General features: G+C 40.7%; 1 protein-coding gene across 3 annotated transcripts in view; it reads left to right on the plus strand.

Moving 5' to 3' along the window:
- SLC1A2 (solute carrier family 1 (glial high affinity glutamate transporter), member 2) overlaps positions 1–10,742 on the plus strand; it is a 92,676-nt gene extending 81,934 nt beyond the window's left edge. For all 3 annotated transcript variants that reach the window (XM_012649609.1, XM_012649610.1, XM_012649611.1), the window contains one exon: positions 1,491–10,742. In XM_012649609.1, coding sequence (XP_012505063.1) covers positions 1,491–1,562 — 72 coding nt within the window. In that variant the 3' untranslated portion in view covers positions 1,563–10,742. The remainder of the gene's footprint in view (positions 1–1,490) is intronic.
- The last annotated feature ends 5,536 nt before the right edge of the window (positions 10,743–16,278 follow it).

Here is a 16,278-nt window from a genome sequence, read left to right on the forward strand (position 1 = left end):
ATGGGCTTGGAAGTGGAGTCCCAGCTTTCTTTAGCCCAGCCAGGAAAGGAAATGCAAAAACACAAAAAAAAGCTGCTGTCCCAACTACTTTTGAAACATAGGCCCCAGTATTTACAAACAAAAAACACCTCCCCCCAAGTGCTGTCTGGCTCTTCCAAAGGCACCACACTGTGACTGATAATTTTGCACTGCTATTGATCGGGCTCATTACCGAGGACGAAATAGGCACTTTTTAGGTCATAGTGAACAGGCAGCTTTCTCCAGGCAGACAGTCTGTCCCTGGCAGTCTTTCTCGACAGTTCACTGAAAGGGAAACAAATTTGCTGCAGCTCTGGTCAAAACTTTAACCACTTCAAGCGTTGTTATGTTATGCTGGTCTCTCTAGTTTCAAACTCTTGCCCGGTAATAGTAGTTCGAAGCTATGCAATAGCTTTTTAATTTTAATCACAATAACTGCATGTGGAGCAGTTGATGGTAATTGCATGGTCTTTCTAAAAAAGCAAAATTGTGGCGCTAACAGGGATTGGAGGAATGAATATTTTTTGTTTTCATTTGCTTGGTTCGTGAAGGGCACTTGGCTCTCTGTTCTTAGCATGTTGTGTGTGCTCATGCTGCATGCAGTTCACCTCCACTCGGGTAAGAAGGTCAGATTTCTTTCAAACATTGCTGCGTTTGTCATGTCTCCATGTTCTAATGCTTCCATAAATCCAGTCTCTCCATTATGTGGAATATCAGTCGTGGGTTTAAGTTTGCACATGACCTTGAGGACAGACAGACAGAAGGTAAGCTAGGAAAACTACTTAGAAGTGGAGGAGAGAACCTCCCGTTCTGCATAAGGGTTCAGTTCACTTTGAGCCAGGGAAGCATAATATAAGTGGTCTGGTAATTATATTTAATTGTTAAATATCTACACTGAAATAATTTAGATATACATTGTCACTGATTTCAGACTTTTAATCGCTCCTCCCTTTCTTTTTAATTTTTAAATCTGGGGCAACTTATTTGGTAGAGCCAACCCCTCATGATTACTGATTTTAAAATTAGACATGTATGAAATCCACTTGGCCTCATTGCAACTGAACCTTTCACATGCATGAGTAGAACTAGCTGCCTTGTTCTGGGTTTTTGTCTCTGTGGTTGTATGGAGTAGCACATGGGCACTGTATTTTAAGGACTATGTTAATGTGTGATGGGTCTATGGGTAGTTAGACACCTCACAATCCTAAAAACACAGACATTACTCCCCAAATTGCAAAGCATCTGTAGTCTCTCAATACCCCTAAAGCAAATATGGATTTTTTTTTTTTGAAATTCACAAATCAATGTTGAAAATCAAGACAAGTCCAAAATCAATTTGGAAGGAACTCCGTTTAAAGCTAGTATCCCAGCCACGCAGTATAACCTTGGATCTGGTGCTTCTCCACATAACCCACGGGGCTTTTTTCTGGTTCGTGGCCTGTAAGCTGGATGTTGATGGTAATTATTTTCAGGTAACTCTGGCAGCCAATGGAAAGTCAGCCGACTGCAGTGTTGAGGAAGAACCTTGGAAACGTGAAAAATAAGAATATGAATCTCAGCAAATTCTTGAATAAGCTCCCCAGCGTATCTTATGGTAAAAGATGATATAAACAAGCTTTCTTTAAAAAGGAAAAAAAATACATATATTTCTATGTTTACCTAATCTGTTAGCCGAGGCTTAGAGGAGCTCTTGTGAGTCAGTGATGACAGGCACGGTGCTGTGTCTTTGCCAAATAACACTTCATAATCATCTAATGTTCTCACTTGTATTATTGTTTGAACGGATGCTGCTGGAGGGATCCGTTTGAGTTGGAGACACGTTCCTGCCAGCTTCCCTTTTCTCTCGAGATACAGAAATGTGGATGCTCTTTTCCCAGGGGACACGACTAAAGCAGTGTGGTACACTCCAGAGACCTGGGATCATGAGCAAACACACAGTGTGTTCTTCCTTAAAGTGTTCTCCATGTCTCGCCTTGTTATGCACAAGAGATTCTGTTAGAAGCCTCTAGAAGTAACTCCCCTTAAATGTCTTACAGAGTTTGCACATGCATTGATTAAAAGCAAATTCCTGTCTTAGGGAACTCTAACAATTTATCTTCTGTGTACTCTTTAGGTTAAATGTTTCAAAGAGAGTTTTAGTGGGAGCCGTACTCTTAAAGGCAGCTGATTACGGAGCCCATTGTGTCTCTGCCCTACCCTAACTAGTCTGTGTGAATAATCATTGAAATTTCAAAGTATGTTTCATAATTGTCTCTAAATTTGATAATGGAATAGGATGTATTTTACATATAACCACTGTATATATTGACAAGAGAGCACAGCCAACATAAAGTTTAACTAGATTTAAATATTCAAATTCATTTATGTTGGGTTTGCATTCACCTGGCATGGTGAAATTATTTGGTCTATGTTTTTGCTTTCTTGTGTCACCCATAAGCTTCTCTTCTGGATTTCTAACAAAGAAGACATTTTTAATCTGCAAACTATTTCAATCATATTCTCATCAACCTAGAAGGTCTGACCATTTTACCACCCTTGCACATGGAGGACACTTGTGTTGGCTGTGCCTCTTTTAATATCATCTCTTGATAAAACAAGAAAAACTGATCCTTATCTAATATGTAGAAAGCTTTTTGTTATGTTATATCAAAGCACGTAAAACCAGTTCTAGGACACAGCAGGTGGAAGCAGAGCCAGTCTTCCTCCTCAGTCTTCTCAGTGGAAAGGAACAGGAAACAAACATCTGTGCAAAATCCTATAAAGGTGACATTCCTATGGCAGAGTCTAGGTAGCCTTGAACCAAGGTGTGGGAACAAAGGATGGCTCTACACAACTTCACAAGTGGAATCTTGTTTATGGCTGTGAATGTTTAAAGGAATAAATAATATAATTGGCGTAGCACAATGCCTTGCATGCGATAGGCAGCCAAAGAATCTTTAATGGTTGGTTATACAAGTTAAATTTTTTAATATCTCTACTATCACTTCTTTATTGAATAATGCACAGTATTTTCTTCAGGTTGCTGGATTTGGGACTGAGCTGGGGGCTTGAATCATTGAGAATTAAAGCACCTTTGACTCTAAGGAGTACGTAGACCTAAGTCCACAGGTAGGAGTAGGGTGTGTCATCTGAGATCAGCAGAAGGATGCTGAGGTAGTCATGGTTATAGAACCCAAAATCTCTGAGGCGAGGGTGTTTATGGGCTTCAAATACCCTTTATTGCCTACTCCTTGTGACTTCTCTCTTCCAAATCAGACACCTTTCGGACATACAAGAGACAGGAGATTACAGTTGTTTTTGTCTCCTAAGTGATTTTTGGATAAGGATCACTATTGAACAGTATTAAACAGCTTTTGTTTTTGTTTTTGAAATGACATTGTTCTTTATTTTCATATGATGGGCAGTTAACAGGGTGGCCCAGGACATGCGCAAATGTAGTAGTAGAAAATATATCCTTCACAGTAGGCGTTGTGGGCCAAGAGGACAATTCCTGGATTTCGCTGTGAAACTGATTAGGAATATCTTTAAGTGATGCTCCCAAGAGCTTTCTTATGGTAAATAGAAGGATAGAGGCAAAGTTTTTTTTTTGTTTTTTGTTTTTTTTTTTTTTTTGCTGTGGAAGGCCACCTTGGCATTTGTGTACACTGACATGTTTCTCAAAGGAGTAGTCACAGGATTGTTTTGTCAAAACTCTGCCTAAAAATCTTTCTGGTATGTTTTATCTTTAGCTTTTTCCTAGCTATCCTGTTAGCCTACAAATATGTAAGCAGACAATGTGTTTAGAGGAAACAAGATATACAGCTTAACAAAGCAGGTTTTTCTGGTTTGAGACTGTATACAGTAAGCCTTGTGAAAATAGACATAGGAAATCGCATTTATCTGGAGATTCAATACATCATATTGAAAATAAATAATTTCTCAAACTCAGGACTAGCCTGAAAATTCAGGATCTATGTAGGATTGACACATGTCTTCGTCCTCTGGTTTTTTTAGGCCTTGTTTATTCTTCCCATGCCATACCCACTGGGGATTTTCCTGCCCAGCATATGTGCCATAAAAAGAACAAATGGATACAAAGTATACCTCTAATAACCATTATCTAAATAGGATAAGTATAACTTGTCAATAATATGTGTAGATTTATCCTAATAGGTCCAACACAGATATGAATGCTCATAATAGTCCATTAATATTCGGTGATGCATAAATATTATATTTATATACAGAGACAGCAAGCCAGATACATACATTGCATCCTGTAAGGTCTGTATGTCAGGGCTTTGGCAACACCATTTTGTCACTGGCTTGTTCACTTTTTTTAGGAATCAAAATTATTTCAGGAGAAAGCCAACTAAGTAGACTTCAATCCTCCTCTTTCTCATTCTTGCCCTTTGGGAAACCCAAGTGGAATCATCATTTAATTACTTACTGAAATTCAATGATTCAAATCCCATCAGTGAGAAGAGTAGTTTATCTCTCAAAGTAATACTTTACCTTAGAACTTTGAGGATGTACCTCCCATACAAAGAGCATCAGAGAGTCAAGGCAACCATTTAGATCACACAAATCCTCAACATAGGACATTAGGTGATGGGATCTGAACCATGTAGCTATCATATTCAAATTTTTACTTCCTATTGGATGTAGAAATGAAGCCTATGGTCTTGTTGCCTGTGGAAGTTACCCTGCCCCATAAAAGACAAATATTTATTTCTCCTCTCGAACCACTAGTCAGCCTGGATATTCATGAAAGCTTAAAGAAAGGGTGCCAAAATGCCTAGCTCCTGGATTTAGACTCGTGGAATCTGAGAAGGGCTTAGGGAAAATTCAGTTCATGGGGAGATTCCTGGTAGGTGATGCCAGGAATCCGAATGGCCAGTTGATGAGACGGTCTCAGGTCAGTTCCACTTGTGCTTGGAGAAATGTGTCATTTGCAAATGTATCTAGTCAAGAAGCCCTTTTGGAGTGAAGTGGTTGGGAAATTCATTTAATGGGTTCCCCCCCACCAAAAAAAAGCACCAATCCTGCCATGGTTTTGCAAACACCACACTTTCCTTTGCTCTCAATAGCAAAAACCATGTTATAATTTTTCACCTTTGTCAGAATCAAGGCTTCTGCCACCTGTGCAATATTTTCCCATGGAATACAGCAATAAATCCATGTAGGTATGTACTTGCACAGAGATGATTCTCCATAGTTCTGACTCCTGACAAACAAGTCTCAGCAGCTCTTGCCTAGTGTGATGACTAAAAGTGCACAGCAGTTACACCCTAGCGGAGGTGGTTTTTCCCACCGAGCTGCTGTCCGACTCCGGGGGCCGTCCAGTTGTCTGTCTGAGCTGCTGGTTTGCTTCGTTTGCTCTCCAACTGAACTCCTACCAAGCCAAGAAAAAGGATCAAATGGGATTTCCAGTTTTTATTATACTTGCTCTTTGAATGAGAATACTAGAGTCTGGGAGCATAAGAGGATTAAGTTAAAGCAAAGAGTCTGAAAGAATTCTGAAGTGAGAGTTTTGTAAATATAGTTGTCAGAGAAGACTAATGGTCTCAGTGTCTGTCATAATTTTGGGCTACACCTAGAAGAAGAGTCACTGAGTGCCAAGCCAGGCAGGTGGCACTAGAGGCAGACTATTCTCTTTGGGCGGAGTGAGTTCAAAGCTGCTCATCGAATATTTGCTTTTGATTTTCTCTAAAGGAAAACCCAATTTTCTACTCTTCCTCCTCCCTTCCTCTTATTCTACATATTGTTGCTGCTTTACTAAGAGACAACTTAGTAAGCCATCACACAAGCTAGTGCAAGAGTTGGTTTTAGAATAGATAACAGGGAGTCTTAATTGAATAGTATCCAATCTCACAGCATAACACAGCTAATTCAGGCAATGACAGAAATGATAAGAAACAACAAAGTATTATGATCTCTGTTTTACTTTCTTCTTTATTAAGAGGCTCACTACTATAAAATGTTACTTACTTGTATTTTAAGTTGGAGGAGTCCTCAATAATGAATAATCAATTTAGATTTTTCTCATCTCCTTTGGGGGAAATTAAATTCAAGCCTCTATTCATTTGATGTTTTACAACAAGCTTGGAAGGTGGCCACATACTTCCACAGTTTGGTATTTTGGGACACCAACAAACAGCCTTTTATAAAAGTTCCCTTTACCTAAACTCACTGTCCTAGCAGAAGTAGCAATTCAGCTCAGGGAAAAATGCTGCCAGAGTTACCATGAGGGGACCCGATGAATCTGTAGCCTCACTCAAGCTCTTGTATCATCCCTGCTGTAGCAACAGAGCCCACTCTGAATACTCAAAACACACTATTTTCTCCAAACAGTCCTAATTGCCAACTCAGTATGGGAATTTGGGAGCCTTTGGCAAAGAAACTTGAATACTCTTATGAAATTTGGTGCAAGACTTACACAATCACAGCAACTGTCTGTAAATACCTTCCCTCTGCCTGTATGCAGACATGCACGTCCATTCACAAGTAAGCTGGACTGAGTTCTTTCTCTGAAGGGATATGCAGGAATATTTGATTGAATTTATTTTCAAATTTTCCTCTTGATCTGTTTTTATCATGGGCATCCCATTGCAGTAGTAAAGCTTACAAGAATGGAGTTTCATGACAATCATCACCCTCTTCAATGCCTGAGGAGTTTCCAGGGTGGATGGGATACAATGCGTGGTCCACAAGGTGCATTTCACCAGTCATCACTTGCCCTTTCTGGCACTGCCGTAATGGGCCATTGCTTGCATTTTTGCTCTTTGTCCAAACTTTGCTAAATACAGAGTAGAATTGGTATTTATTGTGTTATGAGCACCTTTATTGCCAGAGAAGACTTCAGCTCTTTAGGTTTCAGGGAGCGAGATGTAAACTGGAATTAAAAGGATTGGGTTTTGTATGTTTGTTGGTTTTTTCCATTGGCGCAAAAGACCTGATGCAAGGGCCACAAGATAAACATGATTTTTTAATTGACCCATATAAGAACCTGTAGAAAAGTGAGCTCCTGTTTCATTCATTCTAAGTGATATCCTGAATAATTATAGATTACTTTTTTTCCATGTCCAGCCTTGCTTCACCTTCCAACCTCCAGGCCAAGTGTCCATTTTGATGTTTTACAGAGTCCTTCTGGTCGTTATGCAGGGCCCTTTTGTGCTGAGAATAAAATCTACTGCTGGAAGAGAGCTTGCTGCTTTGCAGAGTCAGCACTTGATCTAGAGAATGAGTAGCAACAGGTCCTCAGTTCCTCTGGAGACACCCCCAATCCCTGGGGAGTGTCGGAACCTGACAACCAACTGTTACCCTTGTTGTCATCCCCTGTGGAGATGGGGATGATGCAGTCAGAGCCTCACTCCTCTTGGGGCTCTGTTTGTTCTCATGGCAACCATTTTGCCTGCCTGGAAACAGCCTATTGCCTTTGGTAGGGGACAGATGCACACACTAGCCAAGGAAGTTGGTCCAGCACATCTCTGAGGTTTCTCCCCCATGGACCAAATTCTCTGAGATATATGATCAGAAATTTGGCTCTCTGGTGGTTTAATACTCCATGAGAATTACTTTCCTTACTAGAAACATCCTTTGACATCTAGATTCTTCTACAAATCACCTTAACTCCCTTCCTTCTCCTGGAAAACCTCAGCATTGCATCTCCATGTTGCACAACACAGATCAGATTATCTGGTCACTATAGAGATTTGTATATAAAAAACTACTTTTTTGAGGATTTTTCTATATTGTTTTTCTATTTGTTTTCTACAGCTTGAGGAGAGAGCTGGCAAACTGTGAATCTAATTTGATCTTGTTGCCAGCAGATATATTTTGGCTTCCTGGTAAGAATCTCTGTTACCAGGGATAATATATTGCCCTCTGATCAGTATTGCACCCCAAATCCACAAATTCCTCCAGCCCAATCTTACATTCTTTTTTAAATAAATCCCCAACGTTCTTTGCTATTATTTATAAAGAGCATGAGAAAATGTATTTATAATCCTAGATATTATATGTTTAATATTAATTTAGCCTTTAATAATGTTATAGGTTTGTATCTATTCTTCAGAAATCATAAAGAACTCAGTGTAGACTGAATTAATCCATTTAGTATCTGTAATTTTACAGACAGATATTTTCTTACAGTATTTTCTATATAACCACACATGTAGAATTATAACTAATTAGAGCACAAGAAGTTTCTACAGCAATTTAGAGCTATCAGTTGTTTCCTGACTATATAATCACATTTGAAAAATTTAAGAACCCAGTCCTTAGTGACACAATGAACAAAATGACCATTAAGAACAAGGAATTGTTTAAATTCCTTAGCTGGTTAGGATATATATCTAAATGATTAATCTTTTTAACTCAAGGAATGGTGCTGATTTCTTATTTTTGGTACCAGCCCTTGTTTTTCCAGCTGAGCATTCTAATTCTGCTTTTCTCTAAGATTATCAAAGACAAGGTAATAATAGTGGGATCATTTCTATATTAGAATGTTTCATGCCTTTTTAAATGTTTATGTGAAAATTGGCTCAGGAAAACTTTGAGTAGCAGAGACTGAGGATGAGTGCTACCGAGGAAATCAGGACAGATTTGTTGCAGTTAATTCTTGCCAAGCAAATTGGTAGTAAATGTCACATTGTTACATGAATTGAGCACATATTTTTTTAAGAAAGTTTTAAAAAAAGTTCTTTTCAGTACCAGCTGTGAAGCAATACTGTGTCACTGGGGGCTGGAAGTGGGGGCTTAGAATCACATTGAAATTATTTAGAAGCAGCCCAGGTAGATTCTGTCCTCAGGTGAATAACAAACTATGTAACTTCCCCCAAAGCTAAAAGAATAACCACTGCAAAGACAAGGTGTCTTCCTTCCGCCAAACACACTTTCTGATATGGTGGTAGGGCTAGTATTTTTACCATGTTTTAAAAAGTAGTCAGTTACATAGAAAATGTACTGGTATGTATTTGAACCTGCTCTTCATTAAGCAAACAAATTAGATGTGCCCTCAGCTGGCAATGATTGTATCTGTTTTCAAGTACAGCTAGCTGTCAAAGCATGAAGCTCTTGTGTGTACACACTGACACTTGGTTCACGCATGAAGAACAGTGCCTATGCACTTTGTGTAGCTATAATGTAGATATCTAGGTGTAATTTCAGTGAAATGGTGTATAGATGTATTGAAATTTAATTTATATGTTATTTTTGGCTATTCATCTAAATGCAGTAGACATATTGATTGGTGTTTTGCAAACCCTTCTTTTCCCTTCTTAGATATCTAGCTGTGAATCATTTTTCCTCTTTGTAAATGTGGTTTGGGGGGTGCATATATGAGTGAAGAACTTATCTATGAATCCTTTGTACTGATGATTGTTTGAAAGTCTGTGTGTGTCCAGCACCTTTGTAAATATACAATTCAGAGCAGGGATGGGCTGGGTGTGTGTCCTGGTTCTTAGTGAAAGGTCACCCCACGTCTGTATAATACGCGGTAAATGCAACTGTGGAACTTTTGATTATCTAGGCTTAGGTAGGTTTAGAATGAGGACATTTATCTACAGTCCTCCTTCACTTGGTGGATTGGGCTCAAAGAGACGAAAGGTTAGTCTGCCCTTGTGCATGTTAGCATCGTGTTCTTAGGGAAGGGTCAGCCTCTCTGGTTGCCAAATAATCATCATGATGCTCATGACTTACAGGATTTGAAGAGCCTTGTCCCCCTTGGCTTCTTGAGTCAGGGTATGGGAAAAACATTTGCTGACTGACTGCCATGCAGGTGAAATCCCACAAAAGCACAGTTTGGGCTGTAAACTACACAGTTGTCTGTAGGAAGGTAGAACACTAGAAGCACAGGAATAGCCAGTGTGCAGCTTTGGGGGTTGTAGAGGGGCAACTGATGAAGCACAGATCCCACATATATGAGGGAGCATAACCTCCTCTACCTAATATGCTCTGTGTGCATGTTTTGAATGAAAGAAGATGAGATTAACTAACGCAAATATACACCTGCCTCCTAAAACACATATTCTGTGTAGTTATCACTAAATACAATACTGTGAGGTCTATAGTTCCTGTAACCCCTTTCTCCTCCCCAAGGACAGAGAAGAAATAGCCATGTGCTTTAGGGAACACTGAGTGCCCATCTCTTTTCCTAAGAGGAGTGAAGCCTAACACATTACCTGAGGGCATGAAGCACATTAATTTCCAGTGGCTTCTTCATATGAGTGGAGTGAGGGGATACAGTGGACCAGCAGATTTTTCCTTGAAAATGTGGCTTCTTCAACGCCTGTCAAATTCAGGATGGAAAATTTACTGAAAGAAAACCAGCCTGCATGCAGGATTCTCTTTGAAGATTCTTGTATGTCCAGAATGAAAGAATAATTGTTTTCCTACTGTTCACAATCCCCCTTGGTCTGAAGTCATGTAGCACAGAGCATCTATAGCACATAGTGTTTAAAGACTAATGAATACAGAAAGATAAAAGCTTCGACTAAATTTTTTGATTGTTTCTTATATATGGTACTAGAAAACGCCTTGTTGGCAAAGCACATTTTGGGTAGTTGAGGTCTTTTGTTTTCTCCTTTAGCTTTCTTACAATGTGGACTGATTACTGTAACATTTCATGTGTAAAATAACTGGATATTCTTTATATACTGGAAATAACCTGTGAATCCAATATTTCACTAAGTGTTTTAACTTTTATGTATATATCTTCCATCAATAAATGTGGATTCCAATTTCTCCTGGTTGTTGCCTCTTCTTCAATTCCCATTTTAGACTCATCCTTGGTTACATAGTGAGGGTCTCCAATGTGCCTTTTGGAGAAATTTCTGGATCGAAGTCTACAGTATCCAAATGAATATGTTCTAGGAAGCCTAGATATATAGTAGAGTTGCATCTTATGATCTAAAGTTAGTGAGTTGGACAAAAATGGTATATAATCAATGAATCAGGCAGTATGGACTAGCCCCCAAATCTCAGGGGCTTAAAACAACTGAAATTGATTTCTTACTCATGTGACATGTCCATCACCAGTTGGCTGGGGGACTATGCTCCATGCTGTCCTCACTCAGGGAGTTCAGAGGGAGGCTCCATCTCCATGTTTCTGCAGTTGCCAATGCAGGAAAAGAAGAACAGGGCAAATCTTACACTGACTCTTAAAGCTTCATCCTGAATGTTACATCACCCCACTTCTGTTCATACTTCAATGGCCAAAGCAAGTCACATAGCTCCACCTAACTTCAAGGGGGCAAGGAAGTGCAACCTTACCAGGTCCACAGGAAGAAAACTGGAAACAGTTGGTGAATAGCTGTAATGACTACTAGGCCATGAAAATCCCTTAAATCATTCATAAAGGATAGTATACAAATACATAGTTTCTCAATAAGTCCAACACAGCAAGTTTTTCCTGCAGTGTTGGAAAAATCATGACTGTGGAAGTAAGTGCAAAGCATTAAGTGATGTAGAAATAAAATGCATAGTCTTTACCAGTAGGATCACACTCAGCACATTAAGAGTCTTACGTAGAGAAAGGTATAGGTACAGGAATGGAGACCCTGCGAGAGAATGTCAGATTCTCTTTTTACACTCCAAGGCATTACTGGTAGATGGCCTAGATTGAGTGCATTGTTCTCTTTCATTCTTTTTTGAGGGGAAAGGAGACAAATATTTGATTTTAAGTAAGTAAAATACATAGCTGTGATACATCACAGTTCTTTCCCCCAGTGTCAGCAATTTATTTAACTCGTTGAAAATGGACACGTCATTTGAAAAGACATTTTTTTTTCCTTCCCACGGAGCCAAGTCTACATCCCATCCTCATTCAAAATATTATTAAAATCTTAATTACAAGAAAATATGCTCATCAGTAAATTTACAAGCTGCCATTTTATTAATATTTTAAGGTAGCAAAGAGCCACGAATCAGAGTTAAGGTAAAGTACTTAATGCTTTCATATAGATACAATTTGATCAAAACCAGCCACTCCTTCCAAGGGTAACACAGCTAGAGAGAAACTTGACTTTGCTTGCTCGGGAGTATGATCCCCTTTCTGCATCGGAGGTTTTTAATCCATTCATTGTGAGGGCCTGTTAAGTGTTGCTTTTACTTACCAGTGCAAAAAAGAAAAAGAAAAGGAAGAAGAAAAAAGAACTTGGGGGTGTTGAGTGAGTGGAATGAGCAATTGTGTACCAAAAGTTATGACACAAGAGCTCTGATCTCCACTCAGTCACTATCCAGTCATACAAATGTGCCCAAGTCCCTTTGCAGTTTGGAAGTCATCTTGGCATCTATAAAATTCAGGGTCTAGATTAGATAATTTCCTTTTGAACTCTGAAATTTGAATTCTCTCACCCCAGGTAAGTCATCATGACTACAGATATATTTTAAATTTTTAATCTTATTATCATAACATAATATCTCATCCTTACAAAAAAATATATGTAACCTCTATCTCAGTCATGATATTCACACCCACAAACCACTCCCCAGTGCAAGAACTAGAACATCACCAAGAGTGTTTCTTCCCCCGACCCCACGTTCCTCCCTGACCTCATCCTTCTGCTTGACTCCCCAGAGGAAGCTCCTGTTTGAATTTTTGTGTTTGTCATTCTCCTGCTTTTTTAAAAAACAGCTTTATCCCACATATATGTGTGCCTACACCAGCTTTGCTTATTTGAGCTTTATACGAAGGGTGCCATACTGCATGGGGTCTTTTTGAACAACTGTTGTTCTACTCAACGTGGTGTTTCTCCGTCTGTTCATGCTGTTTAAAGTAGTTGTGGTTTGTTCATCTTCGTTGCTATATAGTAACATGATAGTGTGTAAAATATGTCACATTTTGTCTATGTGTTTTCCTACCAATGGACAGGTGCCTCATTTCCAGGTGTTTTTTTTTAAATGTCAAACAGGCCTGATATGTCTATGTCTCCTGTGTATGACTTAGGAGGCTTGGGTATATGTACTCCTAGATACAGTTTTTTCAAAGTATGTGTGCATGACTGAAAAGTTCCTATTCAACCCTTCCACTCATTCATCTACAGCCCCCTCGGTGGGCCCACTTGTGGACCACTCGGGCACCCCTAGTAACACATGCACTGCTAGTAACACCCTAGTAATCCAGTCACTGCTAGTAATTTACTAGTAATCCATACATGCACTGCTGGCTGTTTGATGGAGTCCATCTTTCCAATGGGGATGCTGAGGCAAACAAACACAGATCACTTTTTAGGAGGGGAGTTTAAGGTTAGAAACTGAGGCCTTCTCTCCTCAGGCTCACGTGATAAGGCCTTTGAGCACAGGTCTGGTAGGAGCTAAACAGAGCCCACTTAGTTTTTGATCTCTTCTTTGAGCAATAATGTGTGAGGCCCAGCCATCTCCACCTGGCATCAGTAGGATGTTCCTTAATGTGAACTGTCATTTGACAGACGAAGTTACAGGAAGTCACAAAAAGTCCCTCCACCTACCCCAAGAATTGCCAGAAGCCCTTTTGGCTACACCCCTGTCTTAATCAGTTCCAGCTGCTGTAACAAAATGCCACAGACTGGGTGCTTTATCAACTACAGGAATTTGTTTCTCACAGTTCTGGAGGCTGAAAGCCTGAGATCAGGGTGGCAGAATGGTTGGGCTCTGGTAAGGGCCCTCTCTGGGTTGCAGACTGCCCACTTCTCCTTGGACCCATGGCAGAAGTGGATAAGGGAGCCTCCTGGGGTCTCTTTTATAAAGGCATTAATCCCATTCATGAGGGCTCCACTCTCATCACCTGATCACTTCCCAAAGTCCCACCTTTAATACTATCACCTTGGGGGTTAGGATTTCAACATATGAATGAGGGAGGCACAAACGTTAAGTCCATTACAACCCCCTGCCCCAAGATGGAGGATCGAAGAACCACAAAGGGCAATGCATCTGAAGAAGGCGACCTGAGAGGCCTGCCACCTAAGGCACTGAACCTGTGGGCATCTCCTTCCCAGCACAGTGACACAAACAGGAAGCCAGGGCTCCTTACATCAAAGAGCCACAGGTGACAGAGGGTTCGGCCATCTCCAGGGGAGCTTTCATGAGGCATTCTTCCCATTTGTCACCTCTCAGCCCAGGCAGGAAGGTGTGGGTGGAGATGTGCACACATTTGACGCGGGTCCTGCAAGCACAGAAGGCTGTGGAGTCCCTGGCAAAAATGCAAACGTTTTTAGCTCAAAACTTTCTTCCTGGTAGTTTTCAAAGTTCAATTAATTCATCTTTCCACCGAAACAGTGAGAGGCCATCTTTAATTTCCATGTTGCTATAAGAAAAACTGAGCCACAGAATCAGGCTCACATTTAAGAGGGCTGATCGGGTCCATGCAGCTTGTCCTAAGAGAATATAAAAAGAATAAAGCCATCCAATGTAAATACTGTTTTTACTCTCGAACATTTAAGAACGGTGACTTTGAACCTTGAAGAAGTCCATAAAGCAGATAAATAAACATTATTTCACTGCTTCCGCTTTCTTTTTACCAGATGAATGAATCTGTAAAACCTCAAAATCTTTTTTTGTCTGTTATTTCAGGGAATCAGATTTTAGCCTTCCAAATATTGTCTGGAAAAATCTAGTGGCCTCCAGTTAAGGGAAAAAAGGCAAATATAGAATTGCAGTCATCTGCGTTACACTCCTTTTGTTGCATGACCTGGCTCTCCTGGAATTCTCCAACGGCTTCTGTCACTGTTCAGATGTTTCCCAGGCCTGGGTAACATACTGCTCAGAGTGGGAGGAGCCACAGAATTTCCCCTTCATCTGAGTGAAACTTTCGCTTGGAACACAGCCTTACTTTTCCACCTAATCTCAAACTTTTCTTTCATCTTGGTGAGGAGGACAGAAACCAATCCAGACTGTAAGGCTACAAAGGACCTCAGAGGGAGATTATCTGAAGTTTAGCCCGTGTCTTTTTGCAGATGAGAAAGTGATACCTCAATTTAAATGAATCCAGGTTGAATCTTGGTTCCATCCCTTTCCTAGCCATGGGCCTTTGGATTGTTAACTTAGCCTCATTCTCCTCACCTGTGGAATGGGACAGATCATGAGCTAGAGGATTTGATGGCAGCACATCCATAAAGTGGTTAGCATAGTACTTGGTGCATAGTAAGTGTTCAATCAGTGATAGCTGTCATCATCACCACCAGCACTATCATCATTATCATCATCACTGTTATCATCCTTAGCATCATCAATCACAACTGCTTTGTGACTAGAAGAAGGCCCATTTTCTCTCTCCCAGCTTGGCCTTTTCCCCAACCATATCACATAGACTCACCAGCATGTAACCCACAGCTCAGTCGCCCTCCCAAAAATCTGAGCTTTGTTGACTGACCATGACCTCTCCTGACCCAGCCTGGGATAACTCCTCTTTTACTCCAGAGGAGCTTCTTGGACATGATCAGTTTGTGCTATCTGATGTTCCAGATGCCTTCTGTTCCTTGCAGAGGCTCTGACGCTTGGCAGTGAGGAAGGCACTGGATTTCTTCAGGGAAAGGAAGTGAGTCTCAGCCTGGCCAAAGTGGCCTTTCACTGGGTTGGGAGCCTGAGTTGGCCCTTCCAAGAGGAAACAGGACATCAGAGATGAAACAAGTCTTTTCTTCCCTGGAGAAGTCCCTCAGGGAGTCCCCGGCTGACAGCCTTGCATGTCATGAGAAAGGCCATTTCTGTGGAATGTGCCCGACCCGGCAGGACCCTCCAGAACTCCCTTGGCTGTGTCTATTCCCAGAAGTTTCCCTTCCCACCATCACGTTCTCTGTTGCCCTGTCTTCTTTCACAAATGACGTTCATTTTCTCCCCCAACCCTTCTAAGAGCAGAACTTGGTAGAACCTCTTAGGAGATCTTTGGCTGGGGGAGCTGCTCCTCAGCTACACTAGAACCATCTCAAAATGGTGCCCTCTGTGGTTTGCAGTGGCTTCAGAGCACTGCCACTATCTTAAGAGTCTGCTAATTATTACTAGTAGTAAATTGATGACTAATAATTATGTTAATAATAATGCAATTATTAACTGTATTAGGTGGGTATCCCTAGAGGCAGAGCCCGAGGCAGGATTCAAGTTCACATGATGTTTTGAGAGCCTACTTTTCAGGAAGCCTGTAAAGGCATGAGGGAAGCAGGACAGGGAAAGGAAGGGCAAGAAGATAGTCTCAGGGAAGGTCTCATTTTGAGTTTCCCCTCTCGAGGAAAGGAAGTGTATCTTCGAGCACCCGTATCAGGCAGTCATTGGCTGCGGGCTACTTACAGGAGTGGGCGGAACCTCTGGGTA

Source organism: Propithecus coquereli, unplaced genomic scaffold (assembly GCF_000956105.1).
Source record: "Propithecus coquereli isolate 6110/MARCELLA unplaced genomic scaffold, Pcoq_1.0 Scaffold30, whole genome shotgun sequence".
NCBI classification, from domain to species: domain Eukaryota; kingdom Metazoa; phylum Chordata; class Mammalia; order Primates; family Indriidae; genus Propithecus; species Propithecus coquereli.